We start from the raw sequence: 19,858 nt of genomic DNA on the forward strand, positions 1-19,858 counted from the left end.
GATGGATAGATGGATAGATGGATAGATAAATAGATAGATAGATAGATAGATAGATAGATGGATAGATGGATAGATGGATAGATGGATAGATGGATAGATAGATAGATAGATAGATAGATAGATAGATAGATAGAAGCCCTGAAGTGACAGAGTTTATCAAGATTGTTGTGGATGAGCTCTTTGGGCAAAAGGCGACTTAACGCCTCAGCAAATGAAAACTTGCGTGACATGACAAACACGCCTTGAGGACCACCACGTCCCCGTGTGAGAGATAAACGATTACATCTCACAGCGGCCGCTGCGCGATACTGATGGAGAAATAGCCGGAGTGATAGCGAGATTCAGCGAGCCTGACGCCTCAATGCCCTCCTTGTGATCGATGGCCTCTTACGTGGCAGCTCTGTCTTACCTGTAAGTGCATCTTTGATTGAGCACCTGTTTGTTATGCATTTGCTGACCTCTCCGATTTATTCCTGCTCGATGGCATTTTCATATGAAACCAATTAGGGGGGCAGCAACCACTTAAATAGGATACATGATAGGTAAATTGAAGTACGGTGAACCCCATTCATCTGGGGGGGGGGACCCTTCCCACTCACGTGGCATAGGCTAAAAGCCACAGATACAGTAAGATCATAGAGGATTAAAAAAAAAACAGTGAACATACTTATCAAAACAAACTGTTAAGAAACACTTTATAAACATATTTCAACACAAAAATTGCAAGCATAAAAATGTATTCAAATCGTAGTAGCACTAGTTTCTATACGTGCACGTGCCTTTAAGAGGCGGCCCCTGTTGAGCCGCGTGTGACATCAGAGAATCTGCAGGCTCTATTTTCTTGAATGGCAAAAATCTTGCGGCGGACCTGGGAGAGGGAGGGCTGCGGCGCTGTGGGTGTCACAGTCGACCTCAATCATGACCAATCAAAATGTAGAGTCTTCCCGGAATTGAACATACATGAATTTGGAATGTGGGTGGAAGGACCTGGAGAAAAGAAAAACACACAAACACATGCAGACCTCACACAGGAAGGCCGGAGTCAAAATTCAAACCTCTGAACTGTGGATTCGACATGCTAATCTCTAGTTCAAAGGACTACCACTCTTTCTCCACTGTTTTAAATGTTTGTTTGTTTTTTTTACAATAGAAATGCATCCTAACTCATGCTGTTCAATCTGCACGGTCGCTCATATTAAAAGCGTGGCCAACCATGACAGTTCCCTGGCTCGGCAGATGAGACGGGCCAGAAATCGGCGCTCCTGGCAGCCAGTTCAATGCAGCTAAAATCTGCAGCCCAAATTTCATAAGAGAGCCTGCCAACGTTGGCGAACGACGGGCATAGCCAGCCACTTGAAATCAATTAGAGACAGGCGGATAAAGAAAACATAGAATAAAAAATATAAAAAAGAGATACACGTGAGACCTCAGACTAGTGTAGTCTGCTTAAGCGCATTACCTGCTCCAGTCGTTTACATTTGTGAAGGATTTGCAGACTGTGAAGGACTCGGAGGCGATTTCAATGCTCTACTGGCTTCTATTAAATATGGGACTTTATAGTACCTGCATTTCATTGTACCAATTTTTATTTCTAATATTTTGGTAACCTTAAACACAGGTAAGAAATATTTGGAACAGTTCTTGTTATGGTGCAGTGCAGTTCTATACCAATGAAAGATATAATCAGAATAATAACTCAAAATAAGGGTTACGGTTAAAAATTTGAATATTAGGAAAATAAAGTCGAACGTTTAGGCGAGTTTAAAAAAATATTTTCAAGATAAAAAGTCGGAAGGCGTAATTCCATGCAATGAAATTGTATATTTTTGTGAGTTTTTAATATATATTTTTTTTATTAATTTGTAGTTTTATGAGAATGAAGTTGGATATTTTCGAGAATTTTCAGACGAATTTTTGAAATAGTTGTAATTTTATGACAAAAATGTTGTCTATTTTTGAGAAATGGTTGAGCATTTTCTTTAAATAAAGACATATAATGTAGAATAAAATCATAATTGTATTAACATGATGTCAAGATTTTTGTCAAAAAAAAAAAAAAAAAGCCAATTTACAAAATGAATTTAAATTGTATATTTTTAAGGAAAAAGATATGACTTTCCGTTTCAATAATCTTTTGAGAATGAAATTTTTGACACAACAATATCAGATTATTATTTCTGAAGGAGCACCAGCACTCCTGTGACCCTTGTGAGGATAAGTGGATTGGATAATGGATGGATGGATATTTCTGAAGGAGTATTAACACCACTGACACAATTTTACTTGCGCTCATAAAAGTCTGACGTATAATTATGACTTTAATCTTGAAAATATACTTTTTTTTTTTTTCAAAACACCCTTTTCTTGAAAATTTCCAAATTAATTTTTTGGAAGTATGTCTTTTTGGGAAAACATAGCCTACAATTTCATGAAAACATTTTAAAAAGAAATACTACATAAGACTTTTTTGTCATAAAAGTATGTCACTAAAAAAATGCACCTGATAATAATCAAATTTTTTTGGCCAACTTTTTTCTCTTAAGATTACGATTTTCATCTGGAAAATATACAACTCAAACGTAAAAAGTACGACGTTTTCCTCCTAAAATGTTTCCACTTTATTTTCTGAAGATTTATACTTACATCTGCATAATTTCTTAAAAAACTTTTACTTGAGTTGAAGAAACTTAATTTATTCAGTGTAATACAGTTTATTTACATAGTTTCAGCCTATGAAAACTAACCCAGGTACAATTCAAAGGGAGGAAAAAAGTGTATGAAACTTTATGCCCTTAATAAAACAAAATAAAATAAAATAAAATAAAGCCTCCTTTGGCTAGACAGAAAGACATTAATGCGGCTATTGCGACACAACTGCAACTACATCGTGCTGAGAGCCGTTTCAAGTTACCTCATTTCCTGTCGCTACTATTTCATATCGTGAAATGAATCCCAGGCAGTAAACAACTCTCATTACACGATGCAGGTGTACGCATTGTTTTGCTCGCATCAAAACCGATGCACTCATTTCATCTCAAGGTTACTTTCCCAACCAGTGCGGCGGATTTAGCGCGCATACGGAATGACGGCGACCGTGTCAGATCTGGCCTACGTCTCATTTGTTGTGGAATTAATGGCGCCGAGGCAGTGTAGAGACAATGTGCCTCCTTCCGCCACTTGTGTGGGCCAAATGATTATTTATTGGCTGCTGTCACACCCGGCTACATTGGATCCATCCTTGCGCCGGGCCCACGCAGGCAAACCTGACGTCCTCTACGAAGCCATTTATGCAGGCGCGCACGACAGTCATGCCCTGTTGTCATCCCCGAAATGGATGCAATTACAAGTTAGAGCAGATGTTGTCTGCTCAAGGAAGTTGAATAGTTTAACATCTATGAGTGGCCTCCCTTCAAACTCCTCATGTCGACATATTCGAGAATTATTACTGTGTATTATTATTAGTGAAATGAAGTGATATGTCAATAATTAGTTCCAGCTTCCAAAAAAAGCCAGCGCACTTTTGTTTTGTTACATTATTAATAAAGTTGAGTTAGTTCAGTGCTAGTATCTCGTCTATTCTCCTTATGAGTGTTTTCGTTTTGTGTGGTTTGTCCTGTTCAATAAAGGACTGAAAATGCACCGGTTACCTTTATTTTCACTCCACTCGGACGGCGGTGGATCCTTAACTCAGATTTTGGCTGGCATCGCGAAACAAAAAGAAACTACCAAGTGACAGCATTTCACACAAAAAAAAAGCGTAACTTGGGGCTCTCATAAGTCAAGGCACACCTCTACTCAAATGGCCATGAAGTACAATGAACTACTTTTATCTATAAGATCCTCAATTCTCTTCAACATAGTTCCCTAGCACCAAGATAGATAGAAAGCACTGCTTTTGTCCAAATGAAGCACCTCAACTCACTTCAACATACTTCCTTGGCAACAAGATGTCAGCAAATCACTGCCTATGTCTAAATGGAACTCTTCAACTGACTGCAACATCGTTCCTTGGCACCAGATGGTGGTGAAACACTATTTTTGTCCAAACGAAGCTTCTCAACTGACTATAACATAGTTTCTTGGGACCAAAATGCAGGCAAATCACTATCTATGTCTAAATGAAACTCCTCAACTCACTACAACGTCGTTCTTTGCCACTGCTTTCGGCATAATGAAGCTCTTCTATTCACTTCAACATAGTTCCTTGGCAATAAGCTGCTAAAAGAGAGTAGCAAAGTGCTACCTTTGTCTAAATGAAGCTACTCACCTCACTTCAGCATTGTTCCTTGGCAACAAGATGGCAGCAAATCACTCCTTCTGTCTAAATGAAAATCAACTCACTACAAGCTCTTGTGGCAAATGAATACTTTTATTTTTGGGGGAATCTGGAACAGGCTAATAGCATTTCCATTCATTTCAATGGGGGAACACCAATGCACAAGTGGATTGTAGCTGTTGTTGCTATGTTGAACTGAGTGGAGGAACTTCATTTAATCAGGCCAAGGCTTTGTCGAATAGAAAAATGTAGTTTTCCACCATCTTGTGGCATCTATAGCCAATTATGAAAACCTTTTGAGCGGGTGGCAATTTTTGTATCCATTGAGTTGTGATCTAGACAACCTCAGACATTGCTAGCTTTAGATATTTACTGATGAAGTTATTTAAGAAGCAAATACAAATCCCCACTCAGCCACTCAGAGGCCTGTAGCCAATAAGTGTGTGTGCGCGCGAAGTCAAGCTGACAGAGACAGACGGCGACAAGCACAATCGGCGCCGTTCGTCATCCAAAGCGTTTAGTCTTTGTTTTTGTCCCCCTGCTGACACCCGCCATATGTTTGTCACATGACGTGGCGGCGAAAAGACGGCGCGCTCGTCCTATTTGCTGTCACGCCGCAAGCGCGCGGCGGCCAGCGCGGCGACGGATCGCCTGTCACGCTTTGTTACGCCGCTCGTCGTTCATTGGCCTCTCACGGGTCACACGGGAAGACGCCGTTGACGCTTAACAAGACTCCTTTCCCCGCTCTCGTGCGAGCTCGATAAGATATACGGTGAATAATTCAGCAAGGTTATTAGTGTTCGATGAATGTTTGCTTGCCCGCGAGCCTTAAATGAGTTTCAAGAGTTTCGGTTTAAAAGCTTTACATTATTGATTGGGGTACACAAGCGAAAAACATGGATGGGGCATATTAGCGCCGGCGCTTTATGTTTTATTCAGTCAAAAACAAGAGGGCGGCTAACCTGGGAGACGTGATTCAAAGTGTTTTTGTTGTTGTTATTTCTTCATTATATTCGCAATCGGGCATTTATTTTCAAACAAAAACCTAAATGTGTTTAAAATGTCATTGTGGTGCCTAATAAAGTCCTTTAAGGGGAAATCCAAAGCTATACGACGTCTTCGGCAGATACGCCCATTTGGGCGCATTTGCTAACCAAAACAGAAGCAGGGAAACAGTGCTCTTCCTCTATCGTGTACGGAATATTACTTTCCTCAAATGAGGGCCTCCACTGAAATGCATGCCTTGCCTCAATTAATCACAAGGGAGAGTGCTGAGAATACAGCTGTGCCTTGAAATATGATTCTAATCCATTCCATGAGCATGCAGGTAAAAAAAAATAAAATAATAATCTCAAGTAATTTTCCTCATTGAAATGAATGGAAATGCCATTATATACGTTGCAACCTCTCCCCAAATACAACAAAGACATTTTGAACTCTATTATATTGTACTTTATAAAAAAGTCCAGTCATGGCATAATTAAATAGACAGTACAGCTGTTGCCATGTTTTGCTTCAATTCAAAGGACATTGTACTCCTCCTTCTGGTGTGCAGACCTTGGCCACCTGGTGGCAGTATAATAGGTGTACATAGTACAGATACATGCAGCCAGTCAAAACTCCTCAAGGGTCAGTGATCGTAATTATTCTTTGCAGAGGATAAAGGTTATACGCCTCTGAGTTTGTTTTATCTGTGTACATGTGTTGCACCACTGTTTCCCCCGAAGTTTTATAATTATAAAACTTAAAGTGGGTGAATTTGACACGCTACATCACAAGGGTTAAGAAGAGGCTGATTCTTGCTTTCTGCTTTGTTAATTCTTACTTTTCCACCAGCGTTTCTCTTTTAATTGAGTTTTTTTTTTTTTTTTTTTTTTTTTGTCGCTGATTGATTAAACATTCATCCCACGACATGGAGGTCATGCAGCATGGCTGATGAAGTTACTGATTGCGTCTCACATAAAAATCCCCCCTCACCCGCTGAAATCCAGCAGCAGGTCATTTTGTTCTTATTATCCTCCAGATGAGCCTGCTCCAACATCTCGCGCGCGTGTATGCGTGGTGAGTAATCGGCTATATTTGATGGAGTAGTGCAAAGTAGGCGAGCCTCTTCATAAGGTGATAATGAGCAGAGATGTCCCCGTGCATGCAAATGGTTGACTTTGTGCCACCCGTGTTTCCCCATTTTAATCTTTAAAATCCACATCCCGCTACTCAATTTGTCACATTCTCGCCGAGTTGGCGGAGCTCAGCTGGAGTGGAACATCTTAGATTTGGAATTTGATCACGACGTGATGGATGAAGTCACACGAGACCTCAGTAAAAGGGGGACTTTGCAGGTTTTTTAGACTGCTAGCGAGATTTGAATGTCGCTAATTTCACTAATGACTTATTCGTAGTGGAGTGTTACTATAAAACGAAATGCGATCGGTTTAAAGTTGTATTTTTTTCATAATATACTGTCGATTCAAAATAAAAAAAAAGAGGTGATAAAGTTACCTGTTGAGCAGGAATGGGAAACTCATGATTGGTCTTGATCACGAGACTACATTTATAACGTCTTGGTCTTGTCTCGGTCCAGGACTGGCCAGACTTGGGATCTTCCGCTGTGATTGGTCAGGACCAGCAATGATCTGCTATTCTTCAACTTCCTCAGTGTGATAATAAGGAAAACCACTTTATAAAACAACAAACGCATTCAAGTCATTACTAACCCTGTTCCTTGTGTGGGTCAATCAGCTCCCTCCAGACACTCGGGTCTTGTCAAGGTGTGCCTCATTGTCTTGTCATTTTGTTTGTACTTCTGATGCATTCCAGAAAAGTGGGAAATCAGTTGCGGCCTCAAAGCATTCAGGCGAATGTAAACAACAAAGACATCCGATCACAATAACCACTTTTTGTTTTGTTCGTCCAGCAAACCTGCCTTCATGATTTGCCTTATTTACATATGTAAATAAAGAAATATCTTATCTGATCATCTGAATAATTTAATTCAGTGACGTAGCGGCATCTTCACAGTCAGTACAAATCACGTTGTGTTACTGAAGTTATGTCGAATAACAAAATGAATGTAATAATAAATAAAAACAGCTACATATATTTTTACAATCTTGTAAATGACAACATTGGTCAACAATATTTTACTCATTTTTTAACACCGGTCGAAAACTTTTCCACATGATTTTTTTGTGCTGATTCCAATTCTGTCCTCGTTTTTTCCCCCCAATTTCACGACTTGGACCTTTTCCTAATTGGAGGTCAGAAAACTCAAATTTCCCACTTTCCTGGAACGCAACATTTGTTCCCTGCTTTCTTTGAGTCAAATCATTGTTACTGTCACTTGTCACTTACCCAGAGTCACAAAATGAAACCATTCATTGTGAGTCGATACCTAGTGGGTGGTTGGAACTATTGTTGAAAAAATGCAGGTTTATAAAATTAGCAATTATTGTCCCAAATGAGAAAATTTTCCAACTGCGTCGCCTCACTTTGGCTTGACAGAAAATGAGATTTTCTATTTGTTTACAAGCGAGGAGGAGACAGCAAGTGTGAGGAGCTAAACATGGTGAATTATGAACTGTGGAATAAATAGATTAGGGGAACGCTGCAGGAATCAAATGACATGAGAAAAATAGCGAGTCAGTGCAGGCAAGCGGCGCTGAAAAAAAGAGGAGGAAATCTGCTGAGTCTCAAGAATAATGACAGAGACGGGCTCGCCGCAGGGGGTGCGATAAGGACAGGAGGATAGATGCGCACGATGCGGTCACTCACTTTGATGAGCTGGGACTCCCAACCTCGACGCTCCTACGACTGAGTTTTTTTTTGGGTTTTTTTTCCGGTGACGGATAATCACATGAAACGACGGAAAAAGTGGTGCTCCCGAGCGCCAGTCATGCTCCGCAGCTCTGCGGCACAAAAGAAGCCATGTGAAAAGGTTGATGACTGAGGCTATGCCGGTGAAAAGTATTTAATTGAGATGTAGAAAGAGCAGAAATAAAAGAAGAATATTGCTCTAATTGCACAATTTGAAGGGTTACAATGGTAAAATCACATAACATCCTTAGCAGGAATTCTCACCGACCTATTCAGGTCAAACTTTCTAACACAAAATGATTAGCTTGGCGCCATCATGTGACTTTTGGTTGCCAAAGAACTATGTTGAAGTGGGTGGAGGAGCTTCATTTCGACTAAAGTAGAGCTTTGTAACCATTTTTGGCATTTTGTTGCCAAGGAACTATGTTGAAGTGAGTTGAAGAGCTTCATTTTTAAACAAGTGTGGAGGTTTGCCATCATATACTGTAGTAGCATTTTAACACCAAGGAACTATGTTGAGTGAGTTGAAAAACTTTATTTAGACAAAAGTAGAGCTTTGCAACCTGCCTTATGGTATGTTGGTACCAAGGAACCATGTTGAGGAACATCTTTAGACAAAGGTAGAACTTTGTCACCATCCTCTGCCATTTTGGAGCTAATGAGCTATGTTGAAGAGCTTCCTTTGGACAAAATTAGAGCTTTGATAACAAATTGTTGCATTTTGGTGCCACAGAACTATGCTGAAGTGAGTTGAGGGGAATCACTTAGACAAAAGTAGAGCTTTGGAACCATCTTGCGGTATTTTGGTGCCAAAGAACTAAGTTGAAGTGGAACGAGGGGCTTCATTTAGACAAATGTAGTGCTTTGCTACAATCTTGTGGAATTTTGGTGCCAAGGAACTATACGATGACGTGAGTTGAGGAGCTTCAATTAGACAAAAGTAGTGCTTGAGTTTACTGTACCTGCATTGTGACAGCGTGCAATTTCAGTACATTGGCAGCATGTAAAAAAATATTTTCTTGGCTACAATTCTGCTTTTAGATTGTTAGTTTGAGTGACTGAATAGCATTTTTGTTGTATGGTGGACGAGCTGAAAAAAGAAACAGAAACTAGAAATGCAGAGTAGTAGAAAGGAACACATTATATTCCACTGGGCATCCTCCAATTGTTTATGATACGCATATACTGGAGAAATCTGTAGGGGGCGACATTGTAAGAGAATGTTCCGACATCCATGTGAATAAACAAACTTTCTTAGCCTGAGGCCAAGAGGGAAAACTCCAAGCATGTCAAAACTCTAAGCATGTCAATTTGCCCTACACCGCAGTCACACATTTCACAGAACAAATTGATTTCTACTCACTGCTGCCTCTGGAGGAGAAAAGTGGCATTACAGTACAACCTCATGATGCGATAAACAATCTTCACAACATCAAGAAGGCCTTTCAAAAAACAGCCTTTACTTTCCATCGGGACTTCCAAATCATCACATGATCCGAAAAGTACAAATATGTTTGCATGTGTCGTTAAAAATGTGAGCTCATCCAGAAAATATCGTTTTAAAAAATTAAGGAGAGGCTCACTCATGCCTTTTTTTTCTGTCAAAATGTCATTACCTTTGCAATAAATATGCAGATTATAATCTAAAGTATAGGCAGCGGCTGTATTTACGGGCTGTATTTTCTGCAGGTTGTTTTTTTTTTCTCTTTTTTTTTTACGGCTGGTTCACTCGAACATGTGCGACGATTTTTATAACCCTAACTTAATAACCTCAACTCTACCTGACTACATCTGAGCCATAAAACTACAAAATTCAAGCACCTTTCTCCGTCATGTCACCGCTCAGTCTAGCCTGCAGAAGATATTTTACGGTGCAGTAAAGACAGCCAGTGCGCAAAATATTCATACATTCTGAGCTCTGCGTACAATCCAATAAGGGAGGGAAAAATAAACATGATGTCTAAGGCGATGTTGGTTGGTTGTTTGCACAGAGCGTTGAATTAAAATAAGTTACAGAGCGACGGAAGATGAAAAAGAGGCGGGCGAGCCCTCGGCCCAGCGGGAAGTACTGCGCCGGACGTCAGTTCTTGACGCGCGTTCCTCGTAAATAGTCAATTGTTGTGCTTTGCCGGAGGTGCTGTCCATTCAACGAGTAGAGTGTCACCAATGAAAGGAACTTCACGTGGCGCCTCCTCTTGTTGCCAAGCAGTATGCTGCAAAGGCGGAAAAGAAGAAAACAGGAGAGCGTGAATTCAAAGTCGACAGGTTATATCGATTTCGTTAAATACAGCATTTTGATGATTGTAATCTATAGCTGAAGAATATCCGCCACCTCAAAAAAAAATTACATAAGAAACAATCAAAAATGATTTTCAACATAGAAATTAGTCTTAGTTCTTAAGTTCTGCAAAATGTACACGTTTCACTTTTTCACTTGAACAACTGAAATGGATCAATCTTTCTATGACGTATACTTGTACTGTGAATTCAACCACAATTTCCTGGAAAAATAAGCGAGGCTTCTGGGTTAATTCCAAAAGTGTGTTTTGCCAGGCCCGGAGTAGCCCATCTGTAGCACCGTGAAAACTCCCGGTGGGCCGCCAGGGGCTGCCATTGAGTCGCAAGGATGCAGAACCTTAAATCCCTTGATACTCTGGGCAAATTTATTTACATTAACTACATTTTTAAAGATTACATTTACATTTAATTTGAATGCAAATTTGAAATAAAACATTCTGTAGAAAATTTGATTTTTACAGTTAATTTCAATCAAATTCTTTACCTTTCACAGCACAGCAAACAAGCAACTGAGAAGTCATTGTTTATCATACCATCCACAGTTATGGTTTCATAAAATGACATCCACACATACCCTGAAGCTTGCTCTGCCATTTTAGTCATGCCAAAATTTGTGCAAAAAATGTATTCCAAGGCTCACCTAGATTTGCAGGTGTTCATCCGTCCTTTCCAGCAAACATGCCAGAAAAAGGTTTGGCAGAGTGTGAAATACATATTTATTTTTTTTGTTTTGTTTTCTCCCCGCTGACTTGACGTGCAGTCTCAGCTCCAAACCCCCAAAATGAACGATTCTCTACTGTACTGTTATCCATCCTCTTGGCTTGATTCCTCCTCCGGAATATTCTTTCATCCATTTTGAGACAGCATGGGGTATTAGCGCGCCTAATAAAAGGCCATTTCCAAAGCATTCATGTTCCGTTCAAAGGAACCACAGTTTCCAGCGGGCGTGCTTCTTAGAGTCAGACTTGGATTTGCGTTTGGGAGTGGATGTGAAGACTTCGTTGGAGTAAGGCAGGGCGGGACATTGTTGGCTGTCCTGGGGGCAAAGTCTCTTCATCAGCGGCTGCAGCTTGTCCTCCTGCAGCTTGAAGTCCAACTCCACACTGCAACAAGAGCCGAGCGTGAAAGGGATTAGATGAAATATTACAGTACTCGCTCTGACTGGTTACGTTAGCAACTGTTACAAAAAATGAGAACGCCACTGGCACCATATTACCGGATGCCAGGAAGAAGTGATTGAGTACCGATAATGACAACTGAAATAATAACAAAAACTTGTTAACTTGATTTGACTAACACTCATTAAAACACTCTATGCCGCACACAGCAGAGGAAGTACAGGGAGAAGAGAAATGTAACCGTTAGCAAGTTAGCGTTACTGACGCGCTCACTTGTTGCTAGGCAGAAATTGTGGGGTACAATATAAGAAATGGCAGGAACACAGTGCAGAAGAAATTTGACTATTTGCTAGTTTAAGGTGGTTGCTAATATGCTCACTTGTTGCTAGGCATAATTCATGGCATAATAAACAGCCGCTGTGCTGTTTCCGTAGCTCGACAAACAGGTGGCCTTGGCAGAAAGTATTAGCCCGTTGGCGTTTCTGTCTGATGTGGTCGCTAGTTCTTAGGTAGAATTTGTGGCAAAAGACACACTCGCTATGCCCTTTTATTGGCTCAATTGCCCCATACCACAGAGAAAAGACAATAAGAGTTGGCCTGAAAACACTCAGAAGAAATGTAGCGCTTAGCTAGGTAGTGTACTTGATGTGATCACTTTTTGCTAAGCAGAATTTTTGGCATTAGCCAAAAACACGAGAAAAAGGACAGGGCGAGACAGTAGGAACACAGTCAGAGAGGCACCAACTAAGAACATTATTATTATTTGTTTAAAAAAAAATTATAGAAGTAGTAGTAACACAATTTTTTCACCATACTGGCATTTGCTAAAGCAGGTGGGGCACTGCCCTACTTTGCCTTTTATCTAATGTAAAAAAAACACTGCATTATTTTCCAGTACACAGTAAGGCATTAGAAGAAGTTTTATAGTCTTAATAGGATGTCAGCCTTCATTCCAGCATTTCCAAACTTCCATGTCTCGTCTTTTGTGTGGCTGTCACATGCATCACTTTGTGTTTTCTGGCTTGTTCTTTATGTTAACAAGTCACTGATCCAGATGGAAGCAGGGAGGGAAGCGCATATCTCTTGTGACACACAATCCCTGAAATTCCTCCAGTCGGCATTTCGCACGAATGCAGTCAAAGGGCTTCCCCCTGCCCAGATTATATTTCCATTTTTAAAAAAGAGCCTCCGTGCATGAGTGTGTGCAGTTTGACCCAACGTCGGATGTCCACATCCGTCAGTCTAATCCCAGGGCTGGTCATTGTGTGACGTTTTTGTAGCGGCACTGGACTTGAACTCTCTGGCCGATTAAATCTGCCTGGCCCGGGAGAAGTGTGCAGCTTAATTCCAACCAAATGCAAGCAGGCAGAGGCCAAACAGGCCATGATTAACTGCCCGTATTCCAGCGTGGAATAAATCCATCATTAGACTGCATTTTCTTTTGCCGTATTGCTATTGATTTGCTGTGTTGTGTTAATGTATTCTTTCCATGGATATGCACGATATATATTCCATGACTGTCATAGCAGGAATATGAAATAATGAATCTTGGGAAATTTTTCCCCGCTAACATGAAAGCCCTCGGCATAAATCTTACCTTAAAAAAAAAAAAAAAAAAGAATATGTTTTGGGGTATTAGGGGCCTTGCGCATTCTGTTACAAGGCTAACTGGAGTGAAGAACAGATGCTTCCAAAAGAGATGATCTGATGAATCAAGGTCGACCTTGTTGGCAGGCAGATACTCGCTCGGGTTTTACCCCCGGGCCTGCTGGGCTAACTACTGTGATGGGCAGCGCAATTAGCCCGCAGACAGATACGCAACAATCACAGTGGCATAATGAATCCTGTCCTCATCTTGGCGATAAGTGTCTTTTAAGAAAAGAAGTCTAATAGAATCATTATGGATCGCATAATAGTACTTTGGTAGACTGGAACTTCCTACAGCTTTAGTATACGATGAACCCCGCGATCATCAAGATGTTTATGATAATTGTCGAGGATGTTTAATTTATCAGGAATAAGGATACATGCTTAGCTCAGCATGTTAGCCAGCTACTTGCGATGAAGCTATGGGCTGTGAATACATTAGTATGTGCCCTGGGTGAAATTAATGTATTCGTTAACTTAGGAAAAAAAACAATGATCTTTCCAAATGTTCTGAACGTCAGTTTCCATGTTAGTGTTCCTTGCTGATGTCAGCAAGTCAGTTTTAGACCGCGCACCTCACCTGCTCTGAATTTAAAGGCAATGAGGGGAGCTGCTTCGGTTGGCCGAGAATCAAGTTGGCTGTGGTCAGTCCCACAACGGCGCAAACGGCCATCTTTCTAATTGCGGCTGTCTATGAAAATGCCAAAAGAAAGGAAACTCCACCCATGCGCAGAGTTAGACTGCACCTAGCGCTAGACTAGCGCTTGACATGACAATCAGGCCCAAAATACGTTTTGGGTCTAGTTTGCCTTTTGACCAGCTCTCAAGCGATCCTGAACAGGATAAGCAGTTTTGAAAATGGATGGAAGGGCAATCAGAACATTTTTTTCATTTTCAGTTACCTTTAAGATGGGAAAGAAAAAAAAACCACAATAACATTGGCCAGCAGATGGCAACATTGGATCCCTTTTGGATGAGATCACCGTGTATCAAAACAACGTGGAAGCTTGTGAACATCTCTGGAAATTCGACCGTTATTGCTGCTTGCGATTGATCAAAGTTAAATCTAATAGAGAAAAAAGATGACAGAGATTATTTAACTTTAAAAGTAGAAGTGGTGAAGTAATGTACATGCATGGAATGATGCACACACACAACCACATACTACTACTAATAGTAAATAGCACACTATTAGCTTGTACACATCTAAAATTGCTCAGTGATTATTTGTGAAATAACTTTTCAATGTTGATGTAGGTATTTTATTGACGAAACGGACTGTTCAGATATTTGATGTCACTAGAGCAAAAATTATGAGCAGAAAAGTGACTGTTGTGCATAAAATATATATTTTTTTAAAAACGTGTTTATTTGTATATGAGTGAAACCAACCAATGTTCTATTGCTGATTATTAGAACAAATTAAGGTAGAAACAAAAGTTTTTTGTGTGTTGAAAGAAGAAAGTTTAATCTTACCTTCGGTTGTTTCTCTGTTTACATAGTCATAAAATGCTCTAACTTTAGCTGGCATTCAATAAGTTCTTTTTTTTCTTTTTTTAAATGGCGGGCATTGAAAGAGTTAATGGTCGGACTCCAAAACGACAGTTGGGACCATCACTCTTTCGTCCTTTTGTTTTTCTTTATGTACGGTGTCTTTTACGATCACTGTGTGAACAGGCAGCACATCAGTATGGAGCACCACCAAATAGCCCTAGTAATTATTAAGCAATTAATTACTTGGCTGATCACGGCAGTTAGCGGATACCGTGGACAAATGCCCGGGCAGACAACGCTGTTTACTGCAGGTGGTTTGGGGACGCAGGTGTTTGAGCAAACATAGACACTAACTACAGTAAGAGCACCTTCACACAGCAGATGGAGACACAGGAGCTTTTCTAGGGCACTCAAAAAGGGAGATTAATCATTTGTTGAGCTTGGCGGCGAACTGTTTGTATTGCGCTAAACACTTTTCATGATTGCGTTTTTTTGTTTAATCAAAAGATGTCTTTTTTCCTGCTTCAGTGCCATTCATCGTAAAGTCATATCTCCACCCTGACTTCCCCTTTGGTCATTTCACACTTGAAAAGACCTTCACTTGACAAGAGGAGTGGGTCAGGCCCGACGGTGTAGCAGTATGCAGTGGATGAAATCGCCAGAGTTGACGCTATTTCCTCTGTCGAAGCGTAAAAAAAAAAAAAAAAAAAAAAAATCAAATATAATTCCCCACAGGTTATGTAAATGCTATGCAGAAAGGCTGCCTTTGTCATGTAAATCGCAAGCCGACGGCGTCTATTACATGCTCTGTGCTTCACAAACACACAGGAAAAAGCCAATCTCATTAATGAGAACAAAACAGGATGCACAAATCTTAACAATTGTTCACCAGAACAGCCTCTGCTCCGCCGCCTCAGCGTGGGACACCGGAGCTAATGAGCTCCTCACTCTCATCACACTACACCGCGGCCGCATTTCATTTCACTTGACTGTTTTTCAAACTTATTGTTTGTTCCCAATTGCAAACCCTGCACTGTGTACTTTTATGCAAATGCTGTTTTTGGGGGGGACAGGGGGGTTTGTATTTAGTTCAACAGCATGGCGGCAGACGATACCTGTAATGATGTAATCAAGCATGTTGTGGCGGACCCAGTGGCAGGCCACTCATAAAGTGCCACAACGCTCTTACAACGCTGTCGTAAATGTGCTTTAAGCACAGGTGGGCCATGTGTACCTCGGTAACGCCTCCCTCCTGCTAACGTTACGCTGCTCTAAAATATACACAGAAACTTACAGTGGTATGCAAGTATGACAGCGGGGACCAAGTGAATGGCGAAAAGCCACAAATAATGGAGGCCCTCCCACAAGTAAAAATTTTTAGAATTGTCTTTGTTAATTGTTTGGACCCCAAAGTGTCCCCAAAACTATAATCTGAAAAACACTAATAAGATTTCACACTCATTTTACATCAGACTTAAATCTAATCTCTTTTTTCACAGGAAGTGTGAGGACGCCGGAGTGTATGTCACCACTTGACAACCTGTAAAAAAATACCATTTACTACTTTCCTATTCACCATTTTATTGATTTTGACTCAGTGTTACATAGATTCTCTCTTTCTCTCTCTCTCTCTCTTTTTTTTTTTTTTTTTTAATACATACAGCTCTGGATATTGGATAGATGGATATATTATATATTTTTTCATGTTCTTACTTTATAAACTACTGAACTACTTCATAACCTACTTTTTATTTGACAAACTACTGATAACTCCCAAAATAGAACTGTTTCATTTAGGGGATTTATTTGTAGAAATTGAAAAAGTGCTTCAGTGCTTGTTTACTCTCTTCATTTTTAGCCATTAGTGCGAAATGCTAACTAGCCAAAGCCAACAATGATAATAAAATGAAGCAGATGAAGCTTATTTTACTGTTACACTTTCACACAAGTTGGTTAGTGGGTGCTCCAAAATGAGCAAAAGTTACCCAAAATTTCCGGAAATAGTCAAATGAAGCCAAATGACCAATCACAACTGTTCAGCTGCGTTAGCGTGTTGGCCGAGTGCCCGCTCCTGTTTGTATACTATATGGGTCATTAATGTGTCCTTTCGTCATTTGTTGTGACTCCTCCTTGCTTTCATCCTCATCTGATGAACATTCATACTTAAACTCAAATGTTATTTTCTGGAAATACGTCCAAGTTTTAACGCCTCACTGTAATGTTAAATAACCAGTGACTGTTCTAAATTCACAACTTAGACGTACGTACGTAAAGCTATGAGTTCCAGTGTTGTTGTAACGGTAAAAAAAATTACTCAGGTAATGATACTTTCCAATCAAACTGCTTGGTTGGAAATAACTGTTGTATAATCTGCATTTAGTAAAGTGAATATTAAGAACACCAGGTGCTTAAAGTCTCAACAACTCCAATTTCCACTGAAATTGCTGTGCAGCGGGAATGAGTTTCTGCTCTGCTCTATTGTATTGACAGAGGCAGCAGACAAATAACAGAAGCGTCTCAATATCAGGCGAGGGAAGTGAAAAATGTCTACCAAATGACCTTTTCTTTCATTTCTCTCCCGGTTCGATGTAAAAATTACAGCACACGGTTATTTCCCTGATTCATCATCCACATGTTGAGCCTCTCTCCCTTCTTTTGTTTTGCCAAATATGCACCCCATTTGTTGCGGTGATTTATGATAGTCAGCGGCATACGGGGGGACGGGGTAGCGGAGGTGATGGGGTGCGGGTGTCAGGCAGGCGAGAGCTGAGGTCTGGATAAGAGCCAGTGACTCTGATTGAGCACCTTAGCTGGGCAGCTGCCGGATTCCTGATTTTATCGGACATACACTCGAGAAGTTGTAGTGCTCTGAAATTAAAGGGATACATCTCAGGGGATTCTAATCTGTGGTATGGCTGCAACATGCGGTTGCTGCCTGTCCGACTTTGAGCAATAATTGATTCCCCCCCCCGCAAAATCCCCGCAACCCAACCCCCCACCCCCTGCCCGCCGCCTGCTGTTTTAAATGTACGCCAGTCACACTGCTTTCTCTGCACTGGCTGCCGCCCGGTCAGGGCTTAGCGGCGAGTGTGTTCGACAATCTCCATACTGGAGTTGTAACACAAGACCTTGCATTTACAGTATTTATGTGACCTTGCCTTTGAAACAGAATGCAGCGAAGCAGCACGTTGCTTTGAGAGAGCAACAAAGCATCTAATCCGCCTATTTTCAACCGCTTTTGCTGTTAACGGTTACAGGAAAGCTGGTGTTGAGCACAGTGGATTGTGGGCAAAAGACAGACTCTAGGCCCTCGGTTTTTGGACGATGTTTTGGACCTTGTTGTCTGTCTGTTTAGTGGGTTTTGTGTTCCAGTTGCCTGGTAGCGTGGACAGACAGATTTTTTCAGCGAAGGAGAAACAGGAGATAGACGCCGGACTATCGCCTACTCGCCACCACTCTCCCATGCTCTGTTTTAGCTAATTGTTTGCTAGTCTGCTTTGTATCATTTGTAAGATGGTGTTTTCTTTCCTCGTTAGCGGTTGCTCATGTAAGTAGTTTTCTGCTTATCTTGGTCCCATTATTGTTTCGAAGCTTGCGTAGTCTAGATTTTTTTGTTGTTGTTGCTCAAGTTACACTTTGCTCTTTACTTGTGTTGACAGAACGTGTGCTGTGGCTCCAGTAAAACTCTAAAACTTCCTTAAAGGGGGCCCACTAGATGAAACACAGCATTCTGATTAATATTGCGTTTGTGGAGTATGAGTTAAGCAGCAAAATCCACCCCTTTTTAGCCATCTCAGGAGGCGGCCATTTTGTCACTTCTGTCAACTGAAAATGACATCACAGTTGCTCAGGGCTCAGGTAACGAGCAATCACGATCTCAGCTTCAGAAAACAGGTCAGCCGTGACCTGAGCAGTTGTGATGTCATTTTCGGTCGACAGAAGTGACAAAATGGCCGCCCCTAGAGATGGCTAAAAACGGGTTGATTAACTCTCATATTTATCAGAATGCCTTGTTTCAACTAGTGGGCTTGCATAGAACATATTCTTGAGAAAGAAATATGTCTGGGTTGACTTCCCTTTTAAGATTTTAAGTTTATAGTCTTGGAAAGTTGTTAGGTGATAGCCCAGCATTAGCTTGTTTCTACTAGGAACCCATTGGACCCAGGATTGGGCACCTGACAGGGTAAATAGAGAAACAACCATTCACCTTCACCCCTATGAACAGGGCTCGATCAGCCCTGTGTACCACAACACTATCAGTGTCATCCTGCCACCTGACAATTTCATACGTGCCAACACCAGCGTTTGCAGTCTGGTGCGATGTATAAAATTGCTTTCAACATAACAAGGTGGGAGAAGTAAGCGTCGGGTTGTCAAACTTCACACCTCTGTTCTGCCTTTCTGACATTCCCTCACTCACAAGATGCTTTCACACTGCATTCCTGGTGAAATCAGAGGCGTAACAATAGAGCAGCGATTTATTCTTCTGTCCCTTTCAAACAGAATGCACCAGAGCAGGATATGCTATGTCCGAGGTATGTGTCCACATGGGCCAGTGGAGTGAGAGAATTAGATGGGTGTGATGTCAGTGAGACCATGATAGTTTGCTGTCAACACAAAGGGGCCTGAACAGTGAATGGGCTGAGTATTCACCTTACACACTGGCAGTGTTTTACCTATGAATATACCCCAGAAGGAGAAAAATGTGCTGGTCCACTTCAACCCCCTCATCCCACATTGGCACCGAACACCAGTGGTTCTCAAAATTTTGGGCCCAGGGACCCCTTTGAAGAGACAATTTTTTCCAAGAATCCACTAAAAATGCCAATGGAAATGTTTCAACCTAAACATTCATGGGCTGTTTAATAGAATGGAATCTAATCAAATTGATTTGAATTGAATTCGTTATATATCTATTAAAGCTGATGCGCACTGCTTCCGCTAACTACATGGTTGGGAACATAAGACACAGACAGCACGAGCGGCAGGGCTGAATTGAAATCATGATTATTCAAGTTATCATTTATTTTTGGTACAAAACAAGAAACTCTTTATATGTATAAAGCGAAAAATATAAAGACAAATACATTTCTTTCAAACACTATAATTATGTAAGTTTCAAATAAAATTGAGAAAAATAGTTCAAAGGTGCAAATGTACAAATTCAAGTCTGATTTGTGCCGCCGGTGGTACGGAAGGGTATTACATCTTA

At 40.8% G+C, this 19,858-nt stretch overlaps 1 protein-coding gene across 4 annotated transcripts in view; it reads right to left on the reverse strand.

The window, feature by feature from the left end:
• Positions 1-8,609: 8,609 nt before the first annotated feature.
• Positions 8,610-19,858, reverse strand: part of LOC147140071 (inhibitory synaptic factor 2A-like) — a 43,885-nt gene continuing 32,636 nt past the window's right edge. For all 4 annotated transcript variants that reach the window (XM_086044714.1, XM_086044716.1, XM_086044715.1 and 1 more), the window contains 2 exons: positions 11,028-11,490; positions 8,610-10,302 (listed from right to left, as the gene is read on the reverse strand). In XM_086044714.1, the coding sequence (XP_085900840.1) occupies positions 11,307-11,490 (184 nt within the window). In that variant the 3' untranslated portion in view covers positions 8,610-10,302; positions 11,028-11,306. The remainder of the gene's footprint in view (positions 10,303-11,027; positions 11,491-19,858) is intronic.

The sequence above is a fragment of the Filicampus tigris genome, chromosome 11 (genome assembly GCF_054856515.1).
Source record: "Filicampus tigris isolate MCC_2025a chromosome 11, RoL_Ftig_1.0, whole genome shotgun sequence".
Classification (NCBI taxonomy): Eukaryota; Metazoa; Chordata; class Actinopteri; order Syngnathiformes; family Syngnathidae; genus Filicampus; species Filicampus tigris.